We start from the raw sequence: 19,635 nt of genomic DNA on the forward strand, positions 1-19,635 counted from the left end.
CGCAGTTCTTTTGGTTTTTACCAAATTAGTCTGACTTCTTTGTTTTTGTCCTGCTATGTTTTTCTCCTTCAATTATATATCCAATTTTCTTTTGAGCGTTACTATCCCATCTGTTTACACCCCTCTCTATACTTAGGCAATGCATTGTTAAAAACACATCCTCTCACCTCCTAGTTCCCTAACCAATTAGCTTGTGTACCTGTGTCCATGGTAACCTGCCACTGGAATTAGTTTTTCCTTGTATTCAAGCAATAAGGTGATATGCTGAAAGGAGAACAATTTTGGCTTCTTCAGGCAATTAAGACTGGAGCATGATTAGAAACGTTGACTGTGTTTATTGCACTATTATGGCATATATATGCCAGTTTCTGTAATTGTTTTCAGCTAGATTAAACTCAGAAGATGCCTGTGTGTGTCATGAGTACTGAGCATACAATTCCAGCCTGAGCATTTATTAGGATGAGCCATGTCCATTCTGTGTATCACCCTAACAATTAGATTTGATTTTACCTTTCACACTATTTCAGTCACATAGCTTTTACAAGTTTTTTTTTAAAAAAAACTTGTTTAATGAGCTGTAGCTTTTAATTGTAAACAAACTTTATTTGAAATTTCCCAGCTGACAGCGTTCTGATTTGGAATTCAAATATGATTGGAGTTGAAAGATGAAGTGCTCCTTCTGAATTAATATTTGTTCCCATTGTAAAATTCATGAGTTTTCTTTTTAACTTTCAGTCTTATGAAAACCTGTCTATGGGCTCTCAAGGATCAATTCATGAAAAGGATGACTTACAAGGTACTAATAAATTTTATGAATCTTACAAATTTTACGATACTGCAACTCTTAAATAAGCTAATCCAGAATATGTGAACCATATTAGTTGGAGCAAGATTTGGATAGGTCATTTTGCCTTCTCCTGTCGTGGTTTAGTTAGAAGTACATTAAATATGCTCTTCTTGCTGGGTGCTTTATTAACAATTAAAAGCTGAGCAATATTTAGTCTCAATAACATTTTTTTTTAACCATTTTACATGTGGACTGTTTGTTATCTAGTCAAAGGATTAATTTGTTTACTGTCAACCCAAACCAATTTGCTCAGAGTCTATATTTCTGATCGACAGTTTAAAGACATGCTATATATTATTGTCTGTTGAAAATGAATTGCATCAATGTACCATGGTAATTCAAGAACAAATGTCAGGGAAGTCATTCATAATATTAACTTTACATGCATTTAGTACTGCTTTTGAGTTTTCCTCAAATTGGCAGTGGGGAATTGTGGGCTAATCAGTGATCTCAACTTGAAATATCAAAACAATTGAATATTTACCAGTTGGTTTGAGGCTGCGAAATTGTTTCACCAACATGCTAAATTATTTCCCCTGTGATGTGTGCCTTTTGGTACACCATTCCAAACTATTTGCATAATCGTTTGGAAATAATCTTCAGTTGATATATCGAGTAAAGGCTGTAAGGAGAAGCCTGGGAACTATAGAGCTGTGAGCGTGACATGAGTGATGGGTAAGTTGTTGGAGATGATTCTGAAAGATAGGATTTACATATATTTGGAGAGGCAAAAACTGATTAGGGACAGTCAGCATGGTTTAGTCTGAGGGAATTCATGTCTCATAAACTTGATTGAGTTTTTTTTGAGGAAGCAACCAAAAGGATGATGAGGGCAGAGTGAGAGATGTTGTTTACACAGACTTTAGTAAAGCCTTTGACATGGTTCCACATGGTAGGCTAGTTAGGGTGAGCTTGCCAATTGGATATAAAATTGGTTTGACAGTAGGAAACAGAGTTTGCTGGTAGAGGATTGTTTTTCAGACTGGAGGCCTGTGACCAGTGATGTTCCACGAGGATCGGTACTGGGTCCACTTTTGTTTATCATTTGTATAAATAATTTGGATGATAATATAGGGGGCATGGTTAGTATTTTGGCAGATGACACCAAAATTGGCAGTACACTGGACAGTGAAGAAGGTTATCTAAGATTACAAAGAGATCGTGATCAATTGGGTCAATGGGCTGAGGAGTGGCAGATGGAGTTTAGTTTGGATAAAGGCAAGGTATTGCATTTTGGTAAAACACACAATGGCAGTATTTATACAATTAATGGTAGTATTGTAAAACAGAGACAACTAGGGGTTGAGGTAGATAATTCTTTGAAATTTGCGTTGCAGTAAACAGGGTGGTTAAGAAGGCATTTAGCACACTTGCCTTCATTGCTCAAGCCTTTGAGTATAGGAGTTGGGATGTCATGTTGAGGTTGTACAGGACATTGATGAAGCCTCTTCTGGAGTACTGTATGCAGTGCTTGTCGGCCTCCTATAGGAAGGATATTATTAAATTGGACAGGGTTCAGAAAAGATTTAAAAAGGATGTTGCCTGGAATGGAGAGTTTGAGTTATAGGGAGAGGCTGAATAGGCTGGGATTTTTTTCACTGGAGCATCGGAGGTTGAGGGGTGATCTTAAGAGGTTTATAAAATTATGAGGGGCAAAGATAAGGTGATTAGCCAAGGTCTTTTCACTGGGGTGGAGAATTTCAAGACTGGGGAACACATTTTTAAGGTGAGAGGAGAAAGATTTGAAAAGGACATGAGGGGCATCGTTTTTACACAGTGGTTCGTGTGTGGAATGAAGTGCCAGAGGAAGTGGTGGATGCAAGTACAGTTACTGTATTTAAAAGACATTTAAATAAGTACATGAGTAGAAAAGGTTTGGAGGGATATGGACCAAATGCAGGCAAGTGGGACTAGTTTTTTTGGGAACATGGTCAATGTGGACTAGATGGACCAAAGGGTCTATTTCCATGCTCTATGACTCTAAGTGGGTAGTTCCATGTCAATGTGCAAGATACTGAAATAGAAATTATGCACGGCACGTTACAAATTATTTGTAACCAGCAGTACGTTACCTCTGGGGAGGTGATGATCTAGTGGTATTATCGCTGGACAGCTAATCTAGAGACCTAGATAACGTTCTGGGAACCCGGGATCGAATCCTGCCACGGCAGATGGTGGAATTTGAATTCAGTAAAATAACAGGAATTAAGAATCTAATGATGACCATGAACCAATTGTCAGGAAAATCCCATCTGGTTCACTAATGTCCTTTAGGGAAGGAAACTGCCATCTTTACCTCGTCTGGTCTACATGTGACTCCAGACCCACAGCAATGTGGTTGACTCTTAACTGCCCTCAGGACAATTAGGGATGTGTAATAAATGCTGACTAGCCAGTGACACCCACATCCCATGAATGAATAAAGGAAATAAAATGAAATCAACCCGGGTAATGTTTGAAATGTAGAATTCAGCATTGCCTGTATGGCCACAGTCACCTGAGTGACAAGTTTGAGATACTGAGGGATCTTTTAAAAAAGCACCGAGGAATCATCCATTCTTGCGGGGAGTTGGAGGGGATGTCTCCGTATCATAGCCTTTCAATTATACCTAAACCCCTCCATTGGAACAGAATGATTGGTCATTTATTTGTGTAACTTTGTATACAAATTGGACATATTTCCTACATTAAAAGTACATCACTGGCTGTAAGGGAAATTCTGAAATTGTGAAAGGTATATAAATTCCAGTCCTTTCATAAAAATCTCAATGACCAATCTACATTATTCATTCAGTGGTGTTTAGTCACCTGACATGCTGATATATATTAGAATGTTTTCCTCCTACTGCCATCCGGTGCCAGCCAGTATTCAATTCTATAATATCCTAATTGACGATTTACCCATAACCCAATTGATTTGAGTTTGCAAGATAGATTTGATTAAAGTCGATAGCACTGCTGCCTCACAGCACCAGGGACCCGGGTTCAATTCCACCCTCAGGAGACTGTCTGTCTGTGTGGAGATAGTAATAACTGTCAGTGCTGGAGTCAGAGATAACACAGTGTGGAGCTGGAGGAACACAGCAGGCCAGGCAGCATCAGAGGAGCAGGAAAGCTGACGTTTCAGGTTGGGAACCTTCAGAAATGGGGGAGGGGGTTGGGAGCTCTGAAATAAATAGACAGAGGGGTAGGGCTGGGGAAGGTAGGTGGGATGATGATAGGTGAGTGCAAGTAGGTAGTGGTGGGGATCGGTCAGTGAGGTGGGAGGAATGGAAAGGTGGGAGAGAAGACGGGCAGGTCAAGGAGGCGGGGATGAGAGGGAGGGTTGGTCATTGGATGAGGCCGGGGGTGGGGAGATTTTGAAACTAGTAAAGTCCACATTGACACCATTGGGTTGTAGCTCCCAAGGCAGAATATGAGGTGCTGTTCCTCCAGTTTCTGGGTGACATCGTTGTGACACTGGAGGAGGCCCAGGATGGACATGTCTTCCAGGGAGTGGAAGGGGAGTCAAAATGGTTCGCGACTGGAAGGTGTTGTCATTTGTTGTGAACAGAACGCAGGTGCTCTACAAAGCGGTCTCCGAGCCTCCGCTTGGTCTCACCGATGTAGAAGAGGCCACATCGAGGGCAACGGATGCAGTAGACCACATTAGTAGATGTGCAGGTGATCATCTCTCTGATGTGGAAGGTTGTTTTGGGTCCTTGGATGGAGGTGAGGGGGGAGGTGTAGAGGCAGGTGTAGCACTTCCTGCAGTTACAGGGAAAGGTGCCAGGGGTGGTGGGGTCAGTGGGAAGTGTGGAGCAGACGAGGGATTTGCAGAGAGCGGTCCGTATGGAAGGTAGATAGGGGTGAGGAGGGAAATATATCCTTGGGGTCAGACTGCAGGTGGCGGAGAATGATATGTTGAATTCGGAGGTTAGTGGGGTGATACGTGAGGACAAGAGGGATTCTGTCTGTTTTTGTCGCGGGAAGCGGGTGTGAGGGCTGAGGTGCGGGAAACGCAAGAGAGGCGGCTGAGAGCATTTTCGACCACTGAAGGGGGGAAGTTGTGGTCCTTGAAATAAGAGGACAGCTGGGATGTTCGGGAGTGGAATGCCCCATCTTGGGAACAGATGCGGCAGAGGCAGAGGAATTGGGAGTAGGGGATCGCGTTCTTGCAGGAAGGTAGGTGAGAGGAGGTGTAGTCTAGGTAGCTGTGGGAGTCGGTGGTCTTGAAATAGATTTCAGTTTCAAGGTGGTCACCAGAGATGGAGACAGAGAGGTCCAGGAACGAGAGAGAGGTATCAGAGATGGTCCAGGTGAACTTGAGGTTGGGGTGAAAGGTGTTAGTAAAGTTGATGAACTGTTCAAACTCCTCGTGGGAGCATGAGGCGGCACCGATAGTCATCGACGTAGCAGAGGAAGAGGTGGGGGATAGTGCCAGTGTAGCTGCGGAAGAGGGACTGTTCCACGTATCCTACGAAGGGGCAGGCATAGCTTGGGCCCTTGCGGGTTCCCATGGCCACCCCCTTAGTCTGTAGGAAGTGGATATCTATGTGGAGTTTGCACATTCTCCCCGTGTCTGGTGGGTTTTCTCCAGGTGCTCCAGTTTACTCCCACAGTCTAAAGATGTGCAGGTTAGGCGGATTCGCCATGCTAAATTGTCCATAGTCTTCAGGGATGTGTTGATTGGGTGGGTTATAGGGGATGGGTCTGGGTGGGATGCTCTGAGGGTCAGTGTGGACTTTTGGGCCCAAGGGCCTGTTTCCACACCGTAAGCATTCCTGTGATAACTTGAAATACTAGGCTGATTAGCTCCGATTACCATGAAACTATTACAAATGATGCACCTTTGTTAGAGCAATGGAGTATATAACGTTTGGAATCAGTTTTCCAATTGATACATTAGATGCTTTAAAGAAGTGTAGCTTTATTTTTATACATGTATAATTAGTCTGTGTTGTGTGCAGACTTTATGTAAGGAAATGACAACCATCTAGGGATTTTACTCTCTATTGTTGCAAGGACTTGCAGACCAGCCAATCATAAAACATTTACACCACCAGTGATTTATTTTGCCAATGTTTTATTTCCCTGTCTTTGTGGTGACACAACATTATTTTCAACTTGCATTAAGGTATATTTCATGGTTGTAGTGACTATTTATTTAGTCCATATTTCATAGCTTGTTGCTGATGTGTAGGAACGGAAGTTGACTGTTTCGCCCCCTCAAACCTATTCTGCTGCTAAGCAAGATCAGGACTGATCTGTAATGTAACTCAGAATTCCCACCTTTGACCTATATCCTTAGTACCCCTGATTGGAAAACTGCTCTCTGATTTAAACTTAGCAATTTATTGAGCATCAATTGCTGTTTGCGGAAGTAAGTTCCAAACTCTGATCACCTTTTTGGTGTAGAAATATTTGCAAATTTAAATCCTGAAAAAAAAATTCAAGTTCTAATTTTATCACTATTCAGCACTGATCTAGACTCCAAGACCAGTAGAAATAGGGGAGATCAGGAAAAGTTACCTCGTGTTCTCATCAATGTCTTGAAAATTTGGTTCATCTCTCATTCTGTTATGTTTCATTTCCTATTTTCAGGAGCTCTTCGAGCAGAAGAGGTTGACAACATGTTACTTAAAAATGACAGTGGGATAGAGTCAGCTCTGATGTATGCCAAAACTTGGTCAAAATATACCAAAGATATTTTAGCCTGGTTGGAAAAACGGCTAAATCTTGGTAAGTTGTTCACTGTGTTGTGGCTTCAACTATTTAAAATCTGTCAGTTACTTGGATGAGGGGACCAAGTATATGATGTCTAAATTTTCATGGACAGGTCCACATGTAGCAGGAAGTTTACTAAGGCTGAGGTGGTCAACTATATATTTCCTTCGCATTTCCTTAAACCACCTGCTGTAGACCCAGAATAGCAACTATGACCTTTTTAGAACCCAACCAGCTTGGTTAATAGCAATGCTGCTGTTCCCCACTGAGTACACTAGATGCCCTTGCCACCATCATTGCTTTCTCTGAGTGGTGTTTGGTTTCATTTGGTTGGTGAGGGAGCAGTTTCTATGTGATAATAAGGAGGAAATTTCCGTACCAGTGTTTGACCTGATGCTATAAGACTCCATGGGTTTTGGAGTCAATTTTGAGGACTTCCAAGGCAACTCCCTCCCAACTATACACACAACGCCATCATCTCTGCTGCATCTTTCCTGCTAGTGGCATATGAATTGTGATGGTATTGTCTAGGACATACAAAATAGTCATAGAATCATATTTAACAGTATTTGGCTGTTGCTTGACTAGTCCAGACAGATGCTTCCATTATCTATTCACTCGTAGCCAATGAATCACCTTAAATGGATTCTCTTCCTGCTCTTGTGAAATCTATCTCTGGGCACTTTTTCTCATTTCCTTTCCCTCAATCACATCATCCAAAAGTACAAGATCAGTATCCACAAATATATCACCACCAGCTCTATCTTGCCATCTACTCTTGCCTTTTTAAGTGTCTCTAAATTGTCAAACAATTTAGTTCTAGAACGGATATTTCTTCCAACTAATAATATCCTCAAACTTCCTAATTGTCTTTGGTCTCCACCACAGTCTCTGCTTTTTAGATATCAACTCCTCCCTCCCCCTGAAAATTGAGATGAAACAATCTTTGGTGTCATATTTGATTCTCTGATAAGCTTCCAGTTACATGTCTATGCCATCATTTAAGGTCTCCGCCCCTGCCTCACTCATCTGCTGCTGAATCACTCCTCCCTGCCTTTTTTACCTGTAGACTTGACTATACATATGTATTATGGGCCAGCAACCAGCATTCTACCCTCCCTAAAGCTGACCCCATCTAAAGTTCTGACTGTTTTCTAATTTGCACCATTTTTCAGTCAGCCATCATATGCAGATTGACCTAAGTTGAATGACTCGCAATTAAGAAGCCCTTCCCTAAACTTCTCAAGTCTCTACCTCACTTTCCCCTGGAAGACTTTCTTTAAAATGACTTCTTTGGCCATACTTTTGGTCAACTGCCCTAAAATCTTTTATGAAGCTCAATGTTTGTTTTAACAAGGCACCTCACAGGAATGATATAAATGTGATTTGTTAAATGCTAGCTGTTGTCTCTTTCCTGGTTTACCAGCTATTCTGCCTCTGGAAACAGTTGTGCTTGATCAAAATTGTTGGTGATTTTCAAAATCACCATGTCAAAGCTCCCTCCAACTTCTCTGCTGTAAAGTGCACATCTTCAGTTTTTCCAGTCACTCCATGCAATTAGTCTTTCTTTCCCAATACTATTTGAGTAAATCTCCTCTTTAACCTCCTTTTGAGATGTTATATATTGCTTTTACAATGCTTCTGTGAAGGATCTTGGAAGGTTCCTTTATGTTGAAGGTGGTGATTGAATTGAAACCCACTCTCCGTCCTGTTCATTTGCACCTGCACCTCTCCTTCCCCTTCATCGTGTATCATCTTCCTTTGAAATTATGCCTCTGTATTCCCAGTTCAATTCATTAAATGTTTCAATTCTGGATACCATATTGTATATTAAAAAACATAGAGGCCTGGAAACGGTACAAAAAAATGACTTGCAAAGATGATGCTCGAAATGTGAGATATGTTTTCTGGGTGAGGATGGAAAGGCTGCATTTCTTTTCTCTCTAACAGCATGAAAGGTGACTTGATAGGAATCTTTAAAATTACGAAAGCTTTTGATAAAGTAGACAGAGAATGTTTTCACTTAATGGGAAGAGCTAAACTGGGGCTTACAAAGATGAGATAGATGATGAAGTCAAATGGAGAATTTAGAAGAAATTTAGTGTACAGAATGTGAAACTAGCTACTATAGGAAATAATTGAACTGAGTTGTATGGATGCATTTAGCGGGAGACTGGATAGGAATTGCATTTTGGTAAAACCAAACAAAGACGACTTATACAGTTAAAAGGAGGGCCTTGGGTGGTGTTGAAGAACAGAGAGACCTCTGGATTCAAGTATGTAATTCTTTGAAGTTTGCATCATATATAGATACAGTAGTTAAGAAGGCATTTAGCACGCTTGCCTTCATTGCTTAGATCTTTGAGTATGGGAGTTGGGACATTTTGTTGAGGTTGTACAGGACATTGGTGAGGCCTTTTCTGGAGTACTGTATACAGTTCTGGCCTCCTTGTTATAGGAAGGATATTACTAAGCTGGAGAGGGTTCAGAAGAGAATGCCAGGATGTTGTCCCGAATGGAGGGTTTAAGTTATAGGGAGAGGCTGGGACTTTTACACAAGAGTGTAGGAGGTTGAGGGGTAACCTTATAGAGGTTTATAAAATCATGAGGCTATAGATAAGGTAAATGGCAAGCGTCTTTTTACTAGAGTGGGGGATTTTGAGACTGGGGATTTTTTTTAAGGTGAGAGGAGAAAGTTTTAAAAAAAAAACGTGAAGGACAGTTCTTTTACAGTTCATGTGTGGAATGAACGTCCAGAAGAAGTGGTGGATGCAGGTATAATTACAACATTTAAAAGACATTTAGATAAGTATATGAATAAGAAATGTTTGGAGGGATATGGGCCAAGTCCAGGCAGATGGGACTAGTTTAGTTTGAAATTACAGTTGGCATGGACTGGTTGGACCAAAGGGTCTGTTTCTGTGCTATATGACTGACTTTAGAATGTGAGTGAGGAGGGAGCTGAGGGTTATGTTGATAGTTAGCTATGGAAATACGAGAAGAAGTTCTAATGGAGCATAAGCACTAACATGGATTGTTTGGACTAAATATTCTATTTCTAAGCTCTATAACCTGTGCCAATTCCCCTCTTTTTTTTTTTTTTTTGAAGCATATTTTTGTGATATTTGCAATCTTTCAGTTCTCAGCCATACCTAATGGGAATTGAAAATTTTTGACTGGAATCTTTGCAATTTGCAAAGCACGTTTCTCTCTGCTACTTAGGATACATTTCATCTGGGCTTGAATAACTTTTAAGACTTAGTCTGCCACCAACTTTTCTACCCTGTCTAATAACCATACTGCATCTCCCATTATTGTGACTTTGGTGGCATCCTTTCCTTGCAAAGTCCTCATTTAGTACCTCAGGAATGCTGTGTGCCTCCTCAAGAGGATTACATTTTTGGTTCCTATTATCAACCCCATCTTTGCTTTGATATCTTTGTCTGGTGGGGAGGCAATGGCCTAATAGTATTATCACTACAGTATTAATCTAGACTCCCAGGTAATGTTTTGGGGATCCATGTTCGAATCCCACCATGGCGAATGGTGAAATTTGAACTCAATTAAAAATAATCTGGAGTTATTGTCTGATGATGACCATGAAACCCATTGTCAGAGAAGCCCATCTGGTTCACTGATGTCTTTTTAAGGAAGGAAATCTTCCACCTTTACCTGCCTGGCCTACATGTGACTACAGAACACAGCAGTATATGTTTGACTCTGAGTTGTCTTCTAGGCAATGAGGGATGGTCAATAAATCCTTGCCTAGCCGCAACGCCGTCATCCTGTGAATGAATTTTATTTCTAACCTTTTTTTTTATTTTTATTTAAACATCCAGATATGGAATATGCAAGAAGCTTTTCAAAATTGGCAGAGTCAGCTAAGACCTTTATTGGACAACAGGTAAGCGTCACATTGCCTAACACTGGGGAATACAAGTACTGTTGCAAAATGTGCTGCTCAGTTATCAACATTCTGTTTTTCCCAAAGCAATTTCGTGACATGTAGACAAATGGCATAGTTATAATGTCATTGAACTAGTAACCCAGAATCCCGGGCTAATATTCCAGGGACGTGAGTAAGAAATCCACCATAGTACATGGTGAAATTTGTTTTTTCTTTTAAGGAAGAACTGGCCTAATGGAACCGATGTAACCACTGTTGGATTATCATTAAAATCCATCTGGTTCACTGATGTCCTTTAGTGAAGTTAACAATTGCCATCCTTACCTGATATGGCCTTCATGTAACTCCAGATTCCAGTATGGTTAACCCTTAACTTCCATCTGGACAATTGGGGATGGCAATAAATGCTGGCCTAGCCATCAACTTCCACATCCCATGAACAGATTCAAGAAAAAGTTTACAGATTTGGGATTTAGTAAGTGAGCAATTCGTATAATTCACTCATGTTTAGGAGTGAATGGGCATTGAATACATGCACAAAATTCCTACAGTAGTAAATCAGGCACACATTTTTTTAGGAAGTGTCAAAAGGGAAATTCATTCAGAATAATAGTTATTAAAGCTTATAATTGATAAGGCAACCTCCAGTAAGGGATAAAGGATGATTGGTTTGGTAGGATAGATGAGCTAAAAGTCTTCTGATCAAAATTTGATCAAAGAGCATAAGCATTAGGAGCAGGAGTAGGCAATTCAACTCTTCGAGTCTGCTCTGCCACTTGATATGATCATGGTTGATTTTTGTCTCAGCCTTAATTCCACTTTCTGCCTCTGTCCATAACCCTTCAGTCTTTCTATCCCTACATCCCAGTCATTAACATAGATTGTAAACAGTTAAGGCCCAAGGACCGAACCTTGTGGCACCCCACTAGTTATATCTTGCTGACCAGAAAAAGACCCATTTATCTCAACTCTGCCTTCTGTTGGTTAACCAACTTTCTGTCCAAGCTAATGAATTACCCCTGACCTTGTATATTAACTTTCTGTGCGATATCTAATTAAATGCCTTCTGGCAGTCCAGGTATACTACATCTACAGGACCTCTTTTATCCTCATTGTTTACAACATCTTCAAAAAATTCTAGTACATTGTTAAACATGATTTACCTTCATAAAACCTTGTTGACTCTGATGGAGTGTGTTTTGACTTTCCAAATGTTCCATTGTTGCTTCCTTAGTAATGGATTCTAATAATTTCCCATGTTAAACTAACATGACCTGTAGTTTCTGAGGAAGGGGGTCTGAAGAAGGGTCATCAGATCCGAAATGTTAACTCTGATTTCTCTTCATAGATGCTACCAGACCTGATGCACCAATTTCTGTTTTTGTGGCTTGTAGTTTCCTACTTATTCCCTCCTTTTTTGAATAAGAGTGTTCTATTAGCATTTTTTGTGATGAGATGATACATTTTACAGATCCTGACATTTTGGTATTTGGATTGTTTTAAAAAGTAAGGCATATGGGTTAATGCTGTGAAGTTCTTTTTATATATAAACTAAAGGTCAAAGTCATTCAAGATCTAGATGTGCCGGTTCCAAATCTGACTGCAAACAAGGGCTTGGGAGAACCCCTGGAGTATCAGTAGAATAAGATGTTTATACTTGGGTTTATGACAGATAATGTAAAAAAAGAATTCAGCCATTAGCTTTGCTTTGTCTTCAAAGCAGAAAATTCAAAGTTCAGTTGTGAAGCATCAAGAGTTTTGTTCAGAAGCAAGTTTTACTTTCTTTTGCAACAGGAGTTTGTTCAGTTCAGGTGCACCCAGTCACTGCAGCAGCAATGCCTTCCCTAGTTTGTGAAGTTTCCAAGGAAATAGAGTTTGGGTTAGAAATCTTAATGGTGTCAGAATTTGAAAAATTTAGGCTGTCAGAATTATGACGTGTTCATGCGATCAAACTTGAATTGTAAAATTGTCTGTACAGTTCAAGAAAGAGAAACTGGGAGAAGTTACTTAAGCATAAACTCATCTCTATGAGTTAGGAATATAATTTCTTCGAACTTGAATCTCTGTAACTTAGTGTTGGAAATCAAGTTGAAACTTGATTTTAAGATTTGTGTTAACATCTTTCTACTAACTTGTAGTACTATTAACTTGGATCATATTTTTATTTTATTTTTAAACAGGAACACATGCCATTTCAATCAGTGTACATGTCTGCTTTTGACTATGACGTGGAGTACTGTCAGACTGTTCTTCAAACTGGAGCAGGCCTTCAATCAAATAAATTTATTCAGGTGAGACATTTGCATGGTTTAACTTTATTTTGCTGAGGAAAGTTCTCGTTACAAAGAATGGTTATGTTTCGTTATTACAAATTCAAATTTACTGGTATTTCATTATACCAGTTGCCCGTTGAAATACTAATATTAGGAAAGTTTGTATGCACTAAATACTGACTTGACTTTTGTTTTGAGTTTATTTCCTAATTAATTTATTAGTTCTTCCTAGGCTTATCAAACCATTGCAGCTCCTTCATAATTTTCAAAATATATGATTTTCATTTCTTTGTCTCATTGTCTCATTTTCTCATTTTCTATCACTTTTGGTCTCCATAAGATGATCCTTAAGTAGATAGGTAAGTGATCTGCTAAAAGATGTACAGTAATAGTATGTGAAATGAACAGTTTATTTTTCTCCTCCCTTCTGTTTAGCACCTCATCCAGTTAATTTATTCCCAGTTTGTTTTTTGAGTGTGTAAAGTTAGCTCATATCTCCATAATCTTGAATGTGGGATTATTTCGGACAGTTATCAACATCTGAAAATTGTAGTTTAACTCTTGAAATATGATAATCTGAACCCATGATTTTTACAATTTTTTAAAACTCAAAGTTGTTAAATACCTTTGTTTCTCCGTGTTTTTGCAGCCACTTCTGTTGCGAAGGAATGAACTGGATAAGCAACGTAAAGAAATTAAAGAGCAGTGGCAGCGAGAACAAAGAAAAATGGTACTATGCTTTATATTCTTTTAAGTTGTGTCTCAGTTTTTCTATAATGCAATTTTTAAATTTAATCAAATTTCTGACGTGCTCCTCATTAATTGTTTTTAAAAGAACTGCCTATTCTCTAAACATTAAGTTAATTTTATGTACTTGTCAGCATGAAGCAGAAACATCCCACAGGAAAGCAAATCTATTGTACCTTCAACGCCAGGAAGAATATGAGAAGGCCAGGTCTTCTACAATTCGAGCAGAAGAGGAACAGTTGAGTTTCAGTAGTGGGCTAACTGGAAATTACAACAGATATCTTGAAAAAAAAAGAAAACTGGAAGAAGATGCCTTACAAAAAGTAATTTTTTTAAACCATATTATAAACTTTTACAGTTTTTGTTTGTCTGTCGTCTTTAGGAATGCTGCCTGTTTTAACTCCATTTAAGGTTTTAGATTTAAAATTTTGAATTGTATATTTTCAAAATTTAATTGATTCAGTTTCGTATGTAGCATCATATATTTGGCACATTGTGTTGCCAGCAATTTGATAATTAAAAATATTAATTGATTCTTCCATCATTCTGAGGTGCGGAATGAAGATTTCATTCAAATAATCCGTTTAAAACCTTACGGAGATCAAAGGTTAAAGTTGTCTGTACAGTTATTTTTCCTTTTTAAATCTATGCATCCCAAACTTGTATCTGGTGTAAGCCCATTTTCATGCCCATCTTGCATTCCCTTCACTTTCTATATTGCCATCTCCCACCTCCCTCAGAGCAGTGGATGAAAGGGTGGGTAGAATGAACACTTGTCTTTTCACAGAGGCGCTCACACAGCAGGAACGGGATCTCTGTGAGGAGTTGGTCAGGTATGTTGCTCGAGAAAAACACAATGTTTTTCAGAGGCTGCACAGCTGTCAGAGCAGCCTGAGTCTGTTGACAGTCATTTCTGCTTTGGAACTTGGGAACCCCTGCCTTAAATATTCTGTTATTTTGAATATTTGTGACAATGAAAATTGGATCCATGCAAAATTGATCATTTTAAAACTGTTTTGCAGGCTGAAGAAGCTGAAGAACATTTCAAAGCTTCTATATTAGATGCCAATGAAAAACGAAGCAATATGGAAAACATCAAGAGTGATATTCTTACACAGTTACGTGAATTAGTCTATCAATGTGATCTCACATTAAAATCGGTAAGCTTGTATTTTTGCAAATGATGCTTGCGCAGTTATAACTTTTTTATAGAAAGAATACGTTTGTGAAGTTCACATAAATCTTCTTACTTCTTAAAAACATTGTCATTTAAGTTGCAGTACTACTACCTTTTGCAGAAAATATTTCAATAAAAATAACTGCCTCTTTCAGGTGACAGTCAACTTGTTTCAGATGCAGCATGCCCAAGTGGTCTCACTTCCTGTTAACTATCAATCTCTTTGTGAAAATACCAAGCTTTATGAACCAGGACAACAGTATTCAGAATTTGTCAAAAGTTTGCCAAAGGAGGAAGGTTCAATGGAGCCATACTTATTTCAATATTCAGTTTCATCAAATGGTGGGTAAGTAACGGTTCTCAACTGCCCCCTGAAATTGTGTGATAAGCTACTCAGTTCAATGGCAGTTAGGAATGTGTAACAAATACTGCTGTCCAAATCCCATTGCAGAGTACATGTATTAAAGTGCATTGGCTGCTGGTTTTAAATTATTTGGAGAAAGAATTTAACTGCAAGAGTGTGACAGTGACCCTCAGAAAATTCATGTACTATATTAGTCAACCTATTGTGCCAGTGATTGTAATGTGGATGTTTTTACTTGTGATCTCCAACTCTACTTTTTATTATTACCCCAACTCCTCTCTGAACTCTTTGGACTGAATTTTCGCTCATGATTCAGGCTGCTTGAATTGGGGAAATTTCTCAATTTGACTCACCTGCCTTGGGAAAGGCATGATTTACACTCTGGGGAATTTGAGGTAAAGTTACAGGATATAGTAGGGCCTGCCGCCTAAATGCAGATAAGACATATGACCTGAAGGGTTGCTGAATACGAATAGCCCATCTCCTTTCTAAGACTTGTTCTCAGTTCCTTTTGTTCATATAAGGCACCTAGTCCTTCTCATGTCATTGCCCCATCCATTCCACCTTATGTCCTCCACTACACACCATTCTGCACCTCAGAATGATGGAAGAATCATTTAATATTTTTAATTATCAAATTGCTAGCAACACAATGTGCCAAATATATGATGTTACATTGAAACTGAATCAGTTAAATTTTGAAAATATACAACTCATTTTTTCTCTTCCACTCAAGCATCGTGCTTTTAAAGCTGACATTCTCCATGACTATTCAATCAGTATCCACCATTAGTAGACCTCGGGAACCAGTTTGAGATCTAAATATTTGCTACAGACCTGTCTGTAATAAACAATTTTTCTGTTCATGGAAGCCCATTCATAGTTTTAAAGGCCCCTAAAGTACTTAGTCGCTTGCCAAAATACAGACCGCAGCAAAGATAGCTAGTCTTAATAACCTCCTTCAGCTGTCAGTTAAACTGTGAACACGCAGCTACCCTACTGAGATAACTTTGGGTTGTGGAAAATAGCCAATCATTAATGAAATAATGTTGGCCCTTGGGCTTAATGTCAACAAACGCTGTTGTAATTGTCCAAAATGGATTTTTTTGAATTCTCAACAGGCAGACTGTTTTTGGAGGAAGTATAAATAATGGAGAGGCTAGACAGTTCTGCACACTAAAACCACCTTCATGAGCATTTACATCTCCATAAATTTGTGACACCTACACAGTAAGCTAAGGCTCTTATTGCAGCAAAAAATATACTATTTGAAGTTAGTGCTGAGTTGGGCTTCCTTCATGTGAATCACTCCTACCTTCTTCGCACTACTGGCAAAAATTAAATTCCTTGGAAATGGTAAGAAGGACATCCAGATCTGGGTTTCACCTACTTTTTTTTTTAAATTTTACTGGTCAGATATCTATTTTGTTCGTTCAGGATGAAGTGAGGCTACCTTCCAATGCAATTCTTCCCTCATTCCCCTTCTCTTCTAAATTTGGTAACAAATAAATTAATTTCAACAGAACTGAGAAATATTTCCTTACACCAATGTTATTTTTTCCTCTCTGCAGGCTTCCATTTCTTAAAAGAGCAACAAATAGCCCTCATTCGTCACAAGGAAATTTGTCACAGACTTCAGGAACCTCAGGTGATCTTACTGTTCAGTCACCTGATGTTGAAAGTCCTCATCATATTAGATCAATTAATCTTGGAGAAAAGCAGTCAGATCATGCTTCTGATCTACAAGGTATTTGAACTCTTTTGTTTCGCATGTAATATGTTCAATGCTTTATGTATAATTGCTTTACATTCAGACTTAGAGATTCAGTTATCTGTCCAGTGATGCATTACCAGGTGTTCAACGTTGGTGAAATGCCTTAGACGTTTGCAGAAAATGATTCTTTTTTTCAGCAATGACTTGTCTTCATTGGGTTAATTTTCAATATTCAGGAGAGTATTTGGATGAAGGGGTGCTTTGCTAATAAGGTATGCTTTTTTGAAAGTCTGGTTTTAGCATAATTTTGGTCCTAATTGTTGAGTATTGAAATTTGAACTTGTTTAGATGTCTTAAATTAGAGGCTTGCAGATTTAACACTCTAGTGATAATTTTAGATGTAGTTTTCATAGAGCAGCATAGCTTGCTTAATAAGTAATCCAACTGAAGAGACCTGAAACCATGAATGTTAAAATTATAAAGAGGAACATAAAAAGAGCTGCTTTGACCTTCACAGAAATATCTGGGCTCCTCCAGCTCAGGACTCCAAACCCCCACCCTAACCTACATTTCCTGTGTCAAAGTCGTGTAGGTCACTTGTTTGGAGCCAGTGAGTTGCATGCGGACTCCCATTTTGTATGTAATGTGCAGATTATTAAATCTATCTCAATGGAGTGTGTTACCAGTGATTGGTCACTGGATAATTAAAATTGTTCCTGTTAATGTAAACTTCCTTGGTGCAGTATCTTAAAATATAAATATACCAACGCACTTCTTCTAAATTACCAGATTTTACCTATTTAATTATAATTCTGTTTGTAAAAATAAAACTGTTATAACCAGACCTGTACAACCAGTCCTGTTTTGTAAGTTTCCTGCCTAAATTATCCCGTAGTCATTTTTGGGCTCAGACCTCTTCTACTAAAGTATCCACGATGTGAATTAGTTTCATGTTACTATGAGCACTATTTTCATTAGTCACTAAAAGTAAGTGCTCAACCTGGAATCCCTGTCAGATTTTTGTCCCTTTTTTCACTCAAGGTCTGATCAACAGCCAGCATTCCATTAGGTTTTGCAAAATAAAATATCAATTGTCCATCATCTTTTGTGCCACAGAACTCTGTAGTTCATTGTTACTGCATTTCTTTCAGTTTCAATATTACTTGGGGTTTAGTTTTTCTTTTGGTTTATGAAATGATCTGTTGTGTCACGGATATGACTGAATTAGGTAATATTATCAGTTGTGTACCATTACCAAAGTTTTTTTTTTGTAACAGTCCGGAATCATGCGCCATTTAGAGCTTGGTCCTCAGGCACTCAGGGGAGTGGTATGTATAGTGATTCAGAAAGTGGAGGAGGAAGCAGCGAATCACGATCTATGGATTCACCCTCTGCTAGTCCAGGTGTGTAACCAAGAGCTTTTATTGCAAATATTACATTCTGGGTGATCTTGAGTTTGTTGGTTTTAGTTAATTTTTCAAACACACTTTTATCTTAATCAGTTAGTATTATCTATTTGGGCATTGGTTAGCTCACTTGGCTAGACAGCTGGTTTGCAATGCAGGGTGATGCCAACAGCATGAGTTCAATTCCCGCACTATGGATACCGTTAAGGATTCTCCTTCTCAACCTGTTCCCTCGCCTGAGGCATAGCGACCCTCCGGTTAAACCACCACCAGTTATCTATCTGTAATGAAAGACCAGCCCTATTGTCTGGTAGGACTATGGTGATGTACTTTTATTGCCTGTTTGCTAGCGGAGACATTCTGCTATTCTTTAACTTGGATTTTGTCAATCTGTTTTAAATTCTAAAATGTCTTAGAAGTTGGATGTTACAAAATTTAATGAACAAAGGGGCTACTTCTTTAGTTGCTAACAGTATTGGGAAATAATGCTGAAACAGAAAATCTGTGGATGAAAGTTTTTTCCTCTGTTTTCATTTAATAATTACACTGAATAGACAAGAGTGTTAGGGGTGATTTGCCTTCTGTGCTCAGTCAATAACAGGCACTAACAGATCACTTGGCATTCAAGTCTTTTGGGCAAGAGATACTTTATAAAGTCATTGTGGTATTCTGCATGTGGTCACTAAATTAAAATGAAACACAAGAATTAGGATTGGACAAAACTGAGACTTCATGTTCTGTTCTTCTGTCCTTTCCTCTCCACCATCATCAGTTCTCCATGTTTTTTCTCTTCTTTTCGTATGCCCTCCCTCTCACGCTATTTCAGTCCCCATTCACCCTATTAAGTGGCGATGAGCCATTACCTTAACAAAACACAATCTTAGCGGTGACAGTGCTGTACCGTAGGGAGCTGAGCGGTTTTGACTCCAGGCTGAAGAAGAGATGGCAATTATTTCCATATCAGGACAGTGAGAGAGTTGAAGAAATGATTGTGATTCCATACTCCTGCTGTGTCCTGCTTAGTGCTAAAGTTCATGGGTTTGGGAGGTGCTGCAGTGCATCTTGGTTAAGACAGTGGATTGGGTCAAAATCCGGGGCTAATTTGTTCTGGAAGGTGACAAGCTTCTTGAATGTTAAAAGACCATAACGTGCAGGAGTAGAAGTGGGACATTGGGCCCATCAAGTAAGCTCTACCATTCAATACGATCATAGTTGATGTGACAATCCTCAAGTCTACTCTCCTATGTTATCCCCATAGATTTTGAATCAGGGAACCAAGGTTTATCTGTCTAAGTATATTGAATATACTTAAGTAGACTCAACAGTCCTCTGCAGTGAAGAATTGCACATCCTGACTACCCTATAAGAAAGAACATTCTTTCTCACCTCTGTCCTAAATGGGAATCCTCCTCCTCTGAGATTATGACCCTCGTTCCAGATTCCCTCAAGAGATCAAATCTGTGCACCAAACCCTAGATATAGTCTCACCAAGAC

At 39.1% G+C, this 19,635-nt stretch overlaps 1 protein-coding gene across 1 annotated transcript in view; it reads left to right on the forward strand.

The window, feature by feature from the left end:
• The window catches only part of LOC109933190 (rho GTPase-activating protein 29-like), a 102,349-nt gene that overhangs the window by 51,191 nt on the left and 31,523 nt on the right, over positions 1-19,635 (forward strand). Inside the window, exons 6-15 of the mRNA XM_020532151.2 lie at positions 736-796; positions 6,431-6,568; positions 10,393-10,457; positions 12,641-12,751; positions 13,383-13,463; positions 13,615-13,803; positions 14,503-14,640; positions 14,813-15,003; positions 16,593-16,768; positions 18,013-18,138. Coding sequence (XP_020387740.2) covers positions 736-796; positions 6,431-6,568; positions 10,393-10,457; positions 12,641-12,751; positions 13,383-13,463; positions 13,615-13,803; positions 14,503-14,640; positions 14,813-15,003; positions 16,593-16,768; positions 18,013-18,138 — 1,276 coding nt within the window. The remainder of the gene's footprint in view (positions 1-735; positions 797-6,430; positions 6,569-10,392; positions 10,458-12,640; positions 12,752-13,382; positions 13,464-13,614; positions 13,804-14,502; positions 14,641-14,812; positions 15,004-16,592; positions 16,769-18,012; positions 18,139-19,635) is intronic.

The sequence above is a fragment of the Rhincodon typus genome, chromosome 10 (assembly GCF_021869965.1).
Source record: "Rhincodon typus isolate 14 chromosome 10, sRhiTyp1.1, whole genome shotgun sequence".
NCBI lineage: Eukaryota > Metazoa > Chordata > Chondrichthyes > Orectolobiformes > Rhincodontidae > Rhincodon > Rhincodon typus.